Source organism: Lepisosteus platostomus, chromosome 13, assembly GCF_059453375.1.
Source record: "Lepisosteus platostomus isolate fLepPlt1 chromosome 13, fLepPlt1.hap1, whole genome shotgun sequence".
Lineage (NCBI taxonomy): Eukaryota > Metazoa > Chordata > Actinopteri > Semionotiformes > Lepisosteidae > Lepisosteus > Lepisosteus platostomus.
This window is the reverse complement of record NC_142623.1, coordinates 15,745,334-15,759,891: the sequence shown is the minus strand read 5'-3', so window position 1 is coordinate 15,759,891 and position 14,558 is coordinate 15,745,334. Positions and strand designations below refer to the sequence as shown.

Sequence of the window (14,558 nt, the reverse complement as noted above, 5' to 3'; positions counted from 1 at the left end):
TGGACCCTTAAAAGGTTGGTGTGCGGCCAAGTTTCCGGTGCGAAACGTGTTTCTGTAACCCGTTACTCGTTCAGCCCACTTCCGGGAGCCCACTTCTGAGCGAACCCCCACTCCCTCCCACATTCGCTTCGCACACTGAACCATTTTCAAATGCGGGTCGCTGTGGTACTCCCACAAGTTCCCCTTCCCAGACCGGCTTTTGTTTGAAACCCAGAACGCCACTGCACGGGGAAATAAAATAACAATAAATTCGCGGAAAGCTGAAGACTAGCACGGGGGCGCCGGGGAATGAGAGGTGCAGCCCTTACCGTTTGCTGCCGGCACTGTTGCTGCTGGAGGTGCTGGTCGTGCCGTGGAAGGACGAGGGCCAGGACATCCGAGACTTCTTGAGCCCCGGCCGGTCGCTGGTGTCCATGGCATTGGAGCGCTCGATCTGCCGGTGGTGGTGCCGGTCGGTATCCGAGTAGCCGCGGTGCTTTATTTTGATGGGAGTCCGCGGTTGCCTCCATAGGTGCTGAGGAGGCTTGAGAGTAGCCTGTCCTTCCCGGGGCACGGGCAGCGAGAGAGACAGGCTCTTCTTCGAGCAAGGTGGTGGTTCCATCATTAGTGCAAATAATATGTGTACAGATTGTGAGACCCCCCCCGATTTTCGAACACGGAGGGGAAAAAAAGCTAACAATTTGGCTATTAAGAATACTTTGGAAAATAAATATAGCTAATATTATTGTATTTATATTAATATAAGCGATCAACAAAAGCAATACTAGTGCTGTATATTTCTCCCTCTCAGCGCACTCCGGTCCAGTGCCGCCGAGACATACATATTATTTTATAATGTATCCCCTGCAAGAGAAATGTAAAAAAATACAGAAGGAAAAAATCCATCACAGTGCAAAATGTCAGGCAGAGTTGGGAATTTGTGCTCTCAAAAGGCTCCGATGAAGTGTTATTTTTGTTACTCCCGTGTAGTCCTCAGCAATTAGGCTACCACGGTGAGTCCCCAGACCGAAAACTTCGTTTTATTATTTAAATCCAGATACAGTAGGTTTATTGTTTGTTCGCTTGGGTTTTTTTTCCCGCCCCCGAATCACACAGGACCCAGCGTAGCAGATAAAGAAAAACGACAGCTGGAACGAAATAACCTGAAGTTACGCGCTTCGTCGCTCACGGCGCAGTATGATCGCTTTATGGTAGAATTTATTGCTTTTTATCAGTCCGCTTATTGCAAACCCACTGTGCCTGGAGCCTCGCAGACTGTCCCTCCCGCACAGTACAGGGCACTGGGTATTATTGCTGCGAGCGCCTGTACCTGCCTGTCAGTTTTTCGTTTGCAATCATTCTATTTCCAGCTCTGACGCTCCAATTGAGAATCTATTGCAACTGGAACGACCGCACTGTGGGTTAACAGCAGCTCTCTCTCTCGGATCTCTCCTCCTTCTCAAGAAATAAATGCTATGAAAGCTGATTTACCAGCCACATACACACATTGTCATTTAAATATTATTTCGTAGTTCTGCTTCTTGTGAAGTGACATTTCCTCCTCGCTCAGTGTTTCTTCTTTTTCTGTTCCCAGTGTTACTGTAGTCTTCGGTGTCGTTTCTGAACATAAAATTGGGGGATTTCTCTTTTCTTGTCTTCCCTTTTCTCCCCTCTAGCCTGTCAAACATTGAAACCCGGAGCCAATTAAAGATTATTCAAGTCTCTCTTTCGCTCTTTCGTCTGCCCATTCGCTCTCTCTTCTTTCTTCTCAGCTTTTCGGCGCTGTTTTCGTTAGATTCGTGATAAACCATTACGCCTGTTCCGACATCGCTACCTGTGCCTGCGTCGCGCTGTCTCGCTCTGCCTCCCTCGCGCTGGCTGAGGTTCCTGGTCCGTGCACCCTCCCGAAGCGCGCGCGCCTCCGCTCGCGATCCCGGGGTTCTGGAACCCGGACGGAAAAGGTTCGCTTCGGGTTCTCTCCCTTCTCTCTCTCTCCTCCGCTCAGCAAAGGCGCTTTGCGCGTTTAGCCACTATGCTTTCTGGAGGAGTGATAAGCGGGCGGGGAGGGGGGCGACACTCAGAATATCGACACACACCCCTCACCACACTGGAATTTCCTATAATGACACTGAAAAACTCGATTTCCCAAATCCACAATACGGAACACCCACTATTAATTGCTACCTGTATCGCCTGGGAGAGGAGGGGAGCTGTCATAAAATTTATGTTAAACGACCGCTCTTGTTACCCAAAGAGCGCAAGCTATTCGCAACAGCATAAATCTGTTCCGAGGTCATTTTTCTTCAATTAGTTGATACATATTACCGTTTGAACCGATTTAATTTGGTATTGTTTTTTGTATGAAAAGGCTGACTGTATCTAAACCGTCCTGCACAGCCCGCATGACCTCGTCTGTGTGCGTCCTTAAACGAACGCAGGTAACACCTGTTTCCTCCTACTTAAGTCTTCATGTTGTCTTGTGTTGAGCAGAACACACCGCTTGAGTCTTCATAGCTCACTTTAGCCTGTCCCTTATAAAGCTGGGTTTGTGGTGTGGGGCTGGTATTGGCGAAGACATCCTCATGTTAAACTAATCCGGGAATGCTCACAGAGTTGGCCGGCGTGTTTTATTTAGTTTTACAGGAGATCTTTGTTTCCCATACTCTTACTGTGAAAGCATATGATCGATTGTCATTTAAACGAATAAGGAAAACTAATAACAGAGGGATTTGCGCAGCTCTCGTTACATTCCGGGTGCTGGCTAATGGCACAGACTTTTCATTTAGTTGCACCACGCTGTGGTGTCTCAGATTTCGGATTTTTCATCGGCCCTTTGCCTTATGTAAGGACTGTTTCTTATCTTAATGAAGCCCGTGATGTAAGAATCGCCCATTGACCAGACGTCTTAAGACGGTCAGTCCCTGAACTCGGCGCTCCTCGATTTGGCAGATTCTCAGATCCTCAGCTGCGAGCGCGAGCGCGTGGCTGGACCGCCGGACGCGGCGCGAGCTCGTCCGGTCGTCACTGTGCCGGCTATTGTCTGCACGCGTGTTTTCCACACAGCCGCCTTTCAGAATACTGCGGCCTCTCGGGAAACCAGGTGGACTGGGCTTGGCGTGCAGCTGCGCCAAGGCTGGCTGTTGCTTCGACAGAGCGCTTGCTACCCCCTTCAGTTGGAGACCGTTCAATTGAAATAACTGCCTTGTAGCATTTCTCCCGAGCGCACATCCTGCCGTGAGTAGGAGCCCTGCCCTCGCCCGGCGCTGTATCCTTTCTGTCCCTATGAAGCCTGTTATACTTCTATCCAGCTGAACGGTCCCCCAGACAATTTACGGTACGTTCCGTGTCAGAGAAAACGGGTACGCGCCGTTCAGATCTGCCTCTATTTTCTCAACAAGATGGGCTACTGTACTGTAGAAAGGACAAGCGCACAGAGGGCGTCGACATGGTTTGAGACCCATACAGTGATGATAACTGCACTGTTGTAACAATGAAAGGGGCGAAGAATTAATCTGAAGCGACTCGTGCTCCCCCAACTTTATTTATTACTATTATTATTATTATTGCTGATTTTCATCAGTGCACTACTCGTTATCTTATTTTTGTTGCACATAAGGTCCCAATCGTTCATGAAATTTACAGCAGGTAAAAAAACCGCGCCACACTACTGGACCCCCGGAAGGCCGACGCTAAAGCGCAGGTACAGTCAATCCCGGTAAGAGCGGATCTGTCCTTTAATATTACAACCGCCCAGACAGAGGAGGACCGGCAGCCGCTTGGGCGTCTATCCGATCCAAGCGCCACAGCCGCCGGACTGGAGACACCAGCCTGTGACCCCGGGCCCTGGCAGCTGCCTGTGCTGCTCCCATATAGACAACCCAGGGAAAACAACACGTTTCCTTCTCATCTGCGCCGCCCGGATGGTTTCCACGTTGCTCGCAATGTCACGGCGCGGACAGGTCAAGAGGGCTGCGAGCAGGAGCGAAATGCCCACGGTCCCTCGGGGCTCTCTGACCGGACCGGTACTGATACGGAGAAAAGGAACAGGATTTCTTTTTCATAACTGCCTTTTTAAAACCGGAAAATGCCCATCGGGGTATGTATCCCAGATTGTATTTTTTAAACACTCTTGTATTAGTTCCGCACACAAAACTATCACAATCCGCGAAGGGAGCAGCGGACCTGCCACACAGGGAGGGTGAGAAGTAGCCCCCCGGGGAGCAGAAAAAGGAGACCTGCAGCGCTGCCAGTCTTCACCATGGCCAGGCTTCCTGTGGCTGCCATTCCCTCGCCAGCAAAGAAATGGCATTTTTATCAGCTCACTTTGGGCTTTAGACAATAAGCCGTGACTCTCTGGATAACATTCCTAAACTATAAGTATTCCTGTACAGTCACACATTAAAAGGCAGCCTCTTTGTAACCCAAATAATTATTTTTAAAAAGACAAAAGGAGTATACTGGACGGAACCAATCGGCCCATCTCGCCGGCCTCGTCGCTGGAAGCTGACTGATCCAAGATCTCATCCAGCATGAAGGAATCCTGAAGGCAGTTTGTTTCAGACCCCCGCTACCTCTTACTGCTAAAGTCACTACCTCTGTACCAGCATGTTTTCAGATTATGGGAGGAAACCCACACAAACCTGGGGAGAACATGCAAACTCCATGCAGGCAGTGCCCGGGTCTGGAATTGAAACCAAGGCTCCGGTGCTGTTAGACAGCAATGCTAACCACTCCGCCACTGTGTCATCCCTTTGCGTTCATAGTAAACAAAATCTCAGCACGTTTGCGAGTCCCTGATCTTTTCTTACAGATGGACAGTTACCCCCCTCTTTACTAGAAAGCACGGCATAAGGTCTTTAGTTTAAAAGCCAGGTGGTGGCAGTTCGCTCCCATGAGATGTCTGGCTGCTGCCCAAGAATCGCTGGGCTCTAGCAGTTTCTAGGGAAGGTTAAAGATTCTCAGGATCCTCAGGCATTAATGCCTGTTCAGTCACTACTAAATGACTTAGTCACTTAACTTTTCTAACGGTACAAATTTGTTTTGTAATTCCCCTGTCTCTCTTCAACCTAAGGCATTCTGTAAAAAACATGCATTGTTTTTTTGCCTATTCTGTCTGCTAGAGTTCTTAACAAAACTCATGGTAGAAACTACATTTGGTAGACCTGTAATTGGCTTATTTGACCTAGCTATGCCAACCATCATACATTTCATTACGGTTTATTTTTTAGTGTACCCTGGCTGCATGGGATAATTCTTGTCTCTACAAAACCACTCTCATAAACCCAGGGATAAACAATCCTGAATTCTGCAGTTAATCCAAACAATCTGAACCCCGGCTGGGAAACTAGCAGGTTGAGACCCACCATCTCTGCATTCACACGCACAGGCTGTATGTAAATCCAAACTGGAAAAGTGCTCCTGATTTGTAAGCCACCTACTCCCCTGTTCTCTGCCTTAACCTCAATCCCACACTAATCTGCAAACATTAGAAAGCATGCGTCATCCTCTAGGGAAAACCGATAACTCTTTGCTTCCAGCAATTTTACAGCCAACTGACTAACAATTACCTGCACTCAGCTTTATAAAACAATATAACATGAGGGCTGATTCATACACATGGCACCTGAAGGCAAGGGTTCAAGGATGAAGCACAACACACAAACACAGAGAGGAGAGAGCAGGGCCACAGCACAGCTGATGTGCACACTAGTCTGGGAAATGGTCAGAATTTTCCCCCGTCTATTTATCACTTTACATATCTGGGGTAGAGTGGGAATTCCCAAATCGTGTTGTGGAGGGCCCTAATTCAGCAGGTTTTACTGGTGAACAATTTTTTAATAAATGTTTGATGTCAACCATCATTTGCTTTTCTAAGCACTTGGTCCTGGCAAGCAACAGGGGCAGCCTGTCCTGGCAAGCAACAGACATAAGGCAGGGCATACACAGACTTGCACACACTCACACCAGGGCCAATTTTCCCAGATCCAAATGAACCTACAGGTACCAGCACGTCTTTGGAGTGTGGGAGGAAACCCATGCAAACACGGTGTCACGTTCGTAGACCCCTCCTCTTAAGGACGCTCCAGCCCTTCCTTATTTTCCACTCATCGCCCGCACCTGCTCCCTGTTCCAACCCCCTTTCAGTTCTCCTTAAAAGCCAGGCGCTCACTTTATTCGGGGCTGTGCTCTGGTTTCCGCACCAGGCGAGTCCGGGAGCTGGAAGCGCCTGGTCCCGTTAAGGTTTTATTTTCTGTTCCTGTTCCCGTTTTTAAATCTTGTTTGTCTTGGATGGACTGCCTGGTTTTTGGACTTTTGCCTTCGTTTGGATTCGCCCTTGGATTTTCTCCTGGATTGTGTTACCTTGGCCACACCTTCCCCGAACACCAGCGCACCAAGGACACGCCCCCTGTTTTCATCCCCGTATCCTGCATGACCTTCTCCCTCGTGTATTCTCACTCAACCCCGGATTGTATCGTCCGCATAGGGTCCGGAAAGAGAACCGGGCGTTACACACGGGGACAACATACAAACTCCACACAGGCAGCATCCCAGGTCTGGAACTGAACCCAGGGCTCCAGCGCAGCAAGGCGGCAATTCTAACCACGCGCTGCCCATCTTCAGTGGCATTCGTAGATTGTTTTGGACTGCATTCTGAGTACGCACCAGCTTTCAAGGGCCAGAGCTCTTTTAAATAAACATATTACTTATCATATACATAACATATAACGTATACACTACTGATGAATAACATGCAGTTGTTCCCCAGTCTTTGGATCAGGTGACCTACAAGAGTAACAGGGCTCCTCCAGAGCAGGATTGGAGACCTCTGTTGTAAGGCAGTTTTTATGTTTAATCTCAACATCTCAGATCTTAGTAAAATGCAACTGAATGCAAAAGCGTTCTTACTTCCAGCTGCTTCCAACAACTGCTGCAAAAAATCTGATGCCAGCTATGTGTCTTGCAACTGCAACCCCTGTGCAGCTGAGCTGGGACCTTGTTCTAAGCAGGGACAGGCAACTTCGGTCCTCATGGAGCCAGATTTCCTGCAGCTTCTTTCTAGAAACAGCTGGATGAGATCATTGAATCGATTATTTACTATCACACGGGCCAGATGGGACGAATGGCACCTCTCGTTTATAATCTCTCCTATGTTCAGAGGTTCAAACTGGTACATTTATATATTCCTTACCAGTCGAAGTAGGATACAAAAATGACATACAGGATCTGGTTTCAATAAGGTGAAATTACATTTTATCACCAGTGGAATTATCTGTACTAACCTATCTGCCCAGGACACAAAGACTAACAATCAATTATTGAAAAAAGGTCAGAAACTAAATTAAACATATTGAGTCATAGGCAAAATGAATAAAAGGATATAATTTGTATTTTTAATCACAGTATTCCCTGGGCTCCCTCTGTTTCTACAGCTGATGGGGCGGAATCAGACATTTTTCAGTTGCCTGAGAAAATACATAAAATATTCCTTAGTCTTAACTGAATAATTCATCGTTGTTCTTTTTCTAATAATTATCTGGGCAAGCGGCATTTTAGAAGCATTTTAATTGTTTGGTGAAAAAAATCTGGTACTCACTTCTCATAAAAAAGCCCACTTGCATACAATATGAATGTATTGGAAATTTCAGACTAATCAGAAATGACATAAAACAAAAATGCAGACTCATTTGTTATACTTCTCAGTCAATGGGATTAGAAATTCAGAGCCATGGCTCAATTTTGTGGTAAAGCAATGAAGGGGAGATGTACATTGACACATCCAGAATACAGAATTAAGTTTGGCTTTTGTTTCCTTAATCAGAACATGAGAAAAGTTACATTCCAGAAGAAGGTCAATTGAGCCATCTTGCTCATTTCAGTACTAGATTTTCTGTGGTAGATTCAAGTGGTTTCTTGAAAGATACCAGGATTTTATTCAGCTTTTTCTTGAAAGATACCAGGAAATCTGCTTGAACATTATCGCTGGCCATTTTGTTCCAGGCAACCACAACCCTCTGTGTAAAGAAGCACTTCCTGATTATAGTCCTGAAAACACTATCTCTTAGTTTCCATTTGTGTCCTAGTTGCACTTTTGCACCTGAAGTTGTGCACTGGCTTGACCTTTTCAAGACTTCTCAGGACTTTAAATACTTGTATGAAGTCTCCTCATAGACTAAGACTAAAGAAATGTAGTTCCTTTATCAACATAGTCTAGTGTTAGTTTACAATGGGATTTCTGCCATACAGTATATGTTCCCATTGTTTTCACCATGATTTAAGTCACTGCTATAGCATTTACTGCATGTGTTTATTTAAGGATTTGTGAAGATGCAGCTCACACACAAAGCAGGAGAGTACAAGACCAGAGAGAAAGGAACTGAAACAATAAAAACTGTTGCTGTGTTGTGTACTTGTGTGCAGGATGAAGCCCACTCTCATGTGCACAGGGGTAACTCCAGCTTTTGTCATTGGGAATTTGCACAGGTAGTAAAATACACCAGGGCAACGTTTGTAAAACTATTTATAAGATAAAAAACCTTGGTTTAAGGGCTTCAGTAATTAACATTTATCTACCTTAAAACACAAGTTATGATTTTAAAAATATGGCTGCAGCTAGTAATAATAGTTATACGTACCACGACCTTTACAATCATTGCTTCTATTGATGTTGTTGTAACGACAAAGAGATGTTAGAGCAACTTGAGAGAACCGTAATTTCAATACTTTGGGCTGACCATGCAACAGTTGTGGTTAGCCTACATCCCGCACTAACAGATCGAACAAAGATGGATACGTGTCAGTGGGTAAATCTATTCTGCAGCTGATACATTCACAGGAAGAACATTACTTGAAATACCACACTCAGACATACTGTACATATTTGCACCTAGCACTTGGATCACTATATAAAAATATATACTTGTAGTTGCAACAATGATAAAACCTTCGTAGTCTCGAAAATCCCACATCTGTGGAAAGGAAACCTTACCCAGGCTGTTATCAACATAGAAAGAGAAAATAATCATACTGTTGTCTGCTGGAAGCTATTTGTAATTCACAGATGGTGAGATGATGAGTGCGAATCAGTCCTGGTTTATCATAAGGAACCCAAGAGTTGAACAATCAGGCAGCCAGTCAGTACTCCATGCAACTGGATCCAAAAACACTGGGCTTTAAGGCAAACCACCCAACTTACATTTGTGAAATATCTGTCAGTCTCTTCCAGATGACCATCTCCATTTCCTCCTGAATCTCTCCTTTCTTCCACATCAATAAGGCAGGGAACTCAAGCAATCAGTTGAATTCACGTCTCAGCTTGAGAGAATCCCCTTCAGTTAATTTTTAAAGGAGCACATTCTAAATTTTTTGATGATGCTCATGAAGAAGGGAAACATCAAAAAACGAATGGAATGTTGTTCCAAGCATCTTGAGTTGCACACCAGGGAAAGCACACACAGTAACAGCCAAACCATGGAAGCCAGGAGGGGAGGGAGCAGAAGTGATTTCATGAAAGCCCTCAATGCATCACACAGAAAAGCAAGCTCAGAACAAACGTGGCTAATTGTCTTAAATTCACATCTTGACAAACCCGGGGGTGGCTCTGCACTTTGTATACACCAGCGCAGACAGGGGATACAGGCAGGTTCTATTTATTTTATTATTTATCCTTTGGAAATGTCAACACAGAGATATTTTCTAAATATTTGTTCCTGCCTTAGTATAAATTCAATCCTAATTTTAGTGCATGGTTTTCTTGATCCTCAAGAGAATAAGAAAGTTTTCTTGTTCCTCAAAGGATAAAGAATTTTATTTTTAGAACAACCTGTACTTCACAGACCTCAATGAGGTGCATGTGCAAGCAGGCCTAAGAACGTTCACCATAGCATATGCATTTTCAGTTCCCTATGTTTGTGTAAATGCACAGTTCCTACACAATTCTTAACACTTCCCATTTTGATTTACCGTAACTCTACATGCTTCACTACGCTTTACTGTCCTTTTATTACAGTAAACCACAAACTTTTAAACCACATAAACACATAAGCGTGCTCCTGGGTTTCTCGTTATCAGCTTGTCCTGTACTTTAGGATTTTTACGGAATTTTGGACAAGTCACTGCCTACAGGAATCTTCAAATCAACACCAGCTGACTTAATAAAATCCGTGATAAAAAATGTACCCAGATTTGATACTTTTTTACACCTACCTCCTAAAGTAAGGCTTCTAAGGACTGTTTCTAAAGACACTCAGGGGTCCCACAACCCCAGTTCAATGAGGGGTGAGGGGGGAGAAAGAGTAGTTATCTGCTGTGGTGCTGGCAGAGACTGCCTGTGTCGAACCCTAGCTGTCTGACCTGATAAACCACCACACTCAAACTTTTACTGAGAATAAACTTATAACTGAAGAATAACGTGTGAAGATAAAAATGTGAAGAAATGAAAATAAAAATGATGGCCACAACAGCCCAGAGCACAGCCACTATTATTGGTGCAGATCTGTGGCACAAATAGCAGTCACTGTCATTATCTGTCACACAGTGGCAAGAAAGGGTAGCTAATGTTGCCCTAGGAGGACAGAGGACAGGAAGAAGCATATCACTTCCCTTTCCTAGCTAACACAGAAGTACAAATAAAATCTAACTAGGGCTTATGATTTGCATTGAGACCCAACAGATAAAGGAGTATTTGTATTTTTTCCATTTATTTCAAGAAAAAGAAAAAAACTGAAAGATAAATCAATGACTCATACTAAGCTGAATATAAATGAAGCTGCAGATGCACTATTCCGCAACTGAGGCTGAGAAAAAAAGGCAGCTTTAAATTCATCTTACTGACTCCGAAAACAACAGTCTTGATATTTTTCTTTTTTCAGAATCTATTTTTATTTGGTTGTAAAACAGTATTTTAAAAAGTTAGTATATTTGTATTGCCCAGATTTGTCAATTGCCATAGTTCATTTTTATGTGATAGATATATAAACATTTGTATTTTTATAAAAATAAATAGAGATATTGTCTATTTGTTTGGACTGCAAATACTATAAATTGAAAAAACAATGCTGTAAAAGGACCTTAAATTGGACGGAATTTCTTCCAGTTTCTGTATGTTATGTACATAATGTGTAACACAGCATCTAGACTATCTGCATTTGATAGTATTCACAGCGTTACAAAAAATGTTATAGCAGAAAATGAGTGCAAGCACGTTTATAACTGAGAATATATGGCATTTTACACAAAGAGACATGAATGTCTAGCACAAACTGTCTAGCCTTGTTACTTCAGCTGACTCCATGGTGGGATTCCCTCCGGAAATGGCTGGATGAGTTCCTGGGATCATCTAGCTGCTAGCAAGCAATACATTAAAATCAACTTGTTCTCGCTTTTAATGCTCGTGTTCGGAATTAGTGTGGGTGAAATTAGTAGTGAGTGAAATAGGATGGCTCAGAAACAAGCAAGAAAGCACAATGTCTCTGCCGTTGAATACAGAAGATGGCTGGGAATCAGAAGCTTTTACTGGTGCATGTCTCTTTAACCGTGCTGCTGAGAGACCGCTACCCTTGACAGCCCTAACTTCAGCACCCTGGGGCTGCTGTCTGCTGATACCGAACTTATTGTTTTATCGAGCTCACTCCTGGCCCACCTCCAGACTCCACAAATCAGACAAACGGCAGCGACACACGCACTGCCAAATGTCGGTTCTCCTTCCATCCGTCAATGTGAAGGGTACAAAGCAAATCCAGAGACCAAGCATGTTCTCTTTCTTAAAGGGTGTGCTGCTCTGATCCATCAGTGCAACACAGATCCGGTCACGATTGTAAAAAACACAGAGAACCTTAGAATCTTTCCTCATCTTGTTTGTTTCCATTTTGCTACAGCCTCAGTATAGATCCATGCCTGCGAGTCAGACTGCAAGCACAAAAGACAAATTATTCACAACATTTTCTTGTAAAGTTGCATTTAATGAGCTAGTTGTGGGTTATTTTAGCATAATTTCTTCATTTAGCAGGTGACTGATGCAGAGTATTTGCACAGGCTGAGCACAAGTGCTGATTATGCCAGACCGACACGATTCACTTCATCTGTCAAGGTGAGTCAGTGTTCAGGAGAAATAACACACTCTAAAAAGGCAAATTGAATCTCACGATCATTAATGTTTACACATTTTTTACAAAAATAAATAGAAGTGTTATCTACAAATACTTGAGATATAATTCTGTAGAAAGAAATTAAAGCAAACAGTCAGTTGTTTGCTAGGTTAATTAAAATAACAGACTTCCATAAATCCAAAGGCTGTCCATTAGAAAAGACAAAGCCATGGTCTTGTATGTGTGCCCTGAAGTCCATTGCCTACTGTGATGTACCAGGTTATGCAACCCCTCTCTTCTTTCTCATGTAATGGAGGAAAAATGAATTTAAACAGCAATGACGACAGTGTAGTCAGTTTATTCATATTTAATAGGCCGAATGGGCAGCCCTATGCAAAGCATTCACCACCCATTCAACTGCATAGAACTATACATTAGAGAACACAGGGTTTTATCCTTGGGGGTTCTGGGAGAAATCTACTGGGAACTGCCTGCATGGTGCCTGGAGCTTACGAGTTCTGAAGGCCAAGCAGTGTGAAGCTTAAAAAGCATTTTTATTAATAAATGCATTTCATGGACCCCAAGTAGATCTGTAATAACTTAAAAGGTTTAGTCTTTTTGGTAATAACAACCCATTGCAATATTGGTTTAGGCCATTCAAGACATTTTGAGTCCTCCCTGAGTCCTAGGTTTGAGCAGAAGTCACCACTTTTCATTTACTGACTTACTCATTTGTCAGTTCGTCAGACATAATTAGTGCTTTGCTTCTGAAAGATTATTTACCAATTTTGTAAGTGCAATACACATTTGTCAATGGTGATTTCTTCACTTTGTAATGATTTTTTGTATATCCCAGAAAGAGCTTGTTGAAATGTTACAGGGAACTAAATAATTTAAAATGCAGCGTGCCAGCTCATGTACAGACATTTAGCAAACATGGTAAATCTAAAAAAAATACAGCAATACTGAAGTCATCCTCTTTGCAAAGCTGATGTTGGGAGCCTATGACCATAACTTCACCCTTGTCAGTGTTCAGCTTAAGAGTGTTGCGTTCATATGTTAATTTCAGACAGACACCTGTAAAGTGCGGACACTAGATCAGTATTAATTGATTTGGTATACACGAGGGTCATCTGACCAAATCTGGCTAAGAAGCAACATATCATTACTAAATAAGCTACCGGCACAGACCCTGTGGAACAACCTTGGTAAGTGAGACAATCAGATCTAAAACAGCAAAGATTAAGGGATGGGCTTCTATTAGCCTAAAGGGAGCATAACTAACAAAGGAAAGTACTAGTAATTCCAAGAAAGATTCCCATCTGCCCCAGTACTATGCTGTGACTGATGGTAAACAGTTAAAGTTACACTTAAGAAGAAAAATATAAGTCAGAACCCCCTGAATGGGAAGGTTCAAAGAGCTCATTACATGCAGATGAAACTGTAATTGAGCTGTCACTGCCAGTTCCATAATTTTCGTGGGAAAAAAACTTTGACATAGTACAGCAGTTATGTACCTGTGAGTCTAGGCCAGTTTTTTTAATATAGGTGTGACAGCAGCAGACTTCAAGCCTGTAGGACCTGAAATCAGGGACTCATCGATGAGGCTAGCAGCAAATGGAAAAGGAATAGTTAAAAGGATACCTCCTACGTAGTTAGGAACAAAAAACAATCAGTTCAAATTCATTATATTGTTAGGTCTAGTAAAAGTTCAATTATTGGACAGCTCAGGTGTGTGGAATCCCATTATCAGTGCTGGTGACCCCTAGCCTAGGACAAACCACACTTTACCTCTGCACGCCTCAGACTGTGAGACTGTATCTGAAGTGAATCTCAGAGCATGTGGTGTCTGAGCACATAAGAATAAGAGTGTAATGAAGACATTCTTTCCGGACCCTATGAAGACGACACAATCCGGGGTAGAGTGAGGAAAACACGGGGGAAAAAGGCATGCAGGAGCCAGGAATGAAAACAGGGGGCGTGTCCAGGGCGCGCAGGTGTTCTGGGGGGTGAATCCAAGGTGAACTGTCCTAAAGGGAGTCCAAAGGGAAATCGAAGATGAGGCAAATGTCCAGAGCCTGGTGGTCCATCAGAGACGAAGACAAACGGGATTAAAAACCGGAGTGAGATCCGGTGGAGGGTCAGGGGGAATGGGATCAGGAGCTACAGGTCCCGGACTCGCCTGGTACAGGAACCAATGCAGAGCCCGAAACAGAGTGAGCGTCTGGCTTTTAAGGTGGGCTGAATAGGAGGCTGGAACTGGGGGCAGGTGCACAAAATCAACTCAGAAGTGAAAGAGCCGGAGCGCCCTTAAGGAGGAGGGACTACAATCGTGACAAAGAGTTTATGTCGGCTACAGGAAGCAGCTGTGTCTCTCAGAGCTCTGCTGCAGGAGTCACTCCATTCCTGATTTCTAAAGACATAGTGAAACACCTGCACCTTCCCAGTAAGCCATGAATAAAGCTAATACGAGGAATAGAACATCACTTACACTGA

At 43.9% G+C, this 14,558-nt stretch overlaps 1 protein-coding gene and 1 long non-coding RNA gene across 7 annotated transcripts in view; one reads left to right on the top strand and one right to left on the bottom strand.

The window, feature by feature from the left end:
- pde4a (phosphodiesterase 4A, cAMP-specific) overlaps window positions 1-14,558 on the bottom strand; it is a 292,647-nt gene that overhangs the window by 212,149 nt on the left and 65,940 nt on the right. For 3 of the 6 annotated variants that reach the window (XR_015926010.1, XR_015926011.1, XM_088603480.1), the window contains exon 1: window positions 309-751. The exons of the other annotated variants lie outside the window; for them this stretch is intronic. Coding sequence is in view for 1 of the 3 variants with exons in the window: in XM_088603480.1 (XP_088459606.1) it covers window positions 309-604 (296 nt within the window). In the remaining 2 variants the exon portion in view is untranslated. Of the gene's footprint in view, window positions 1-308; window positions 752-14,558 lie in introns of those variants that run through there. 6 annotated transcript variants of the gene reach the window in all.
- Window positions 2,181-4,759, top strand: LOC148650066 (uncharacterized). Its single transcript, XR_015926012.1, has 2 exons — window positions 2,181-2,417; window positions 3,596-4,759. It is a non-coding gene; the product is annotated as an uncharacterized LOC148650066 (long non-coding RNA).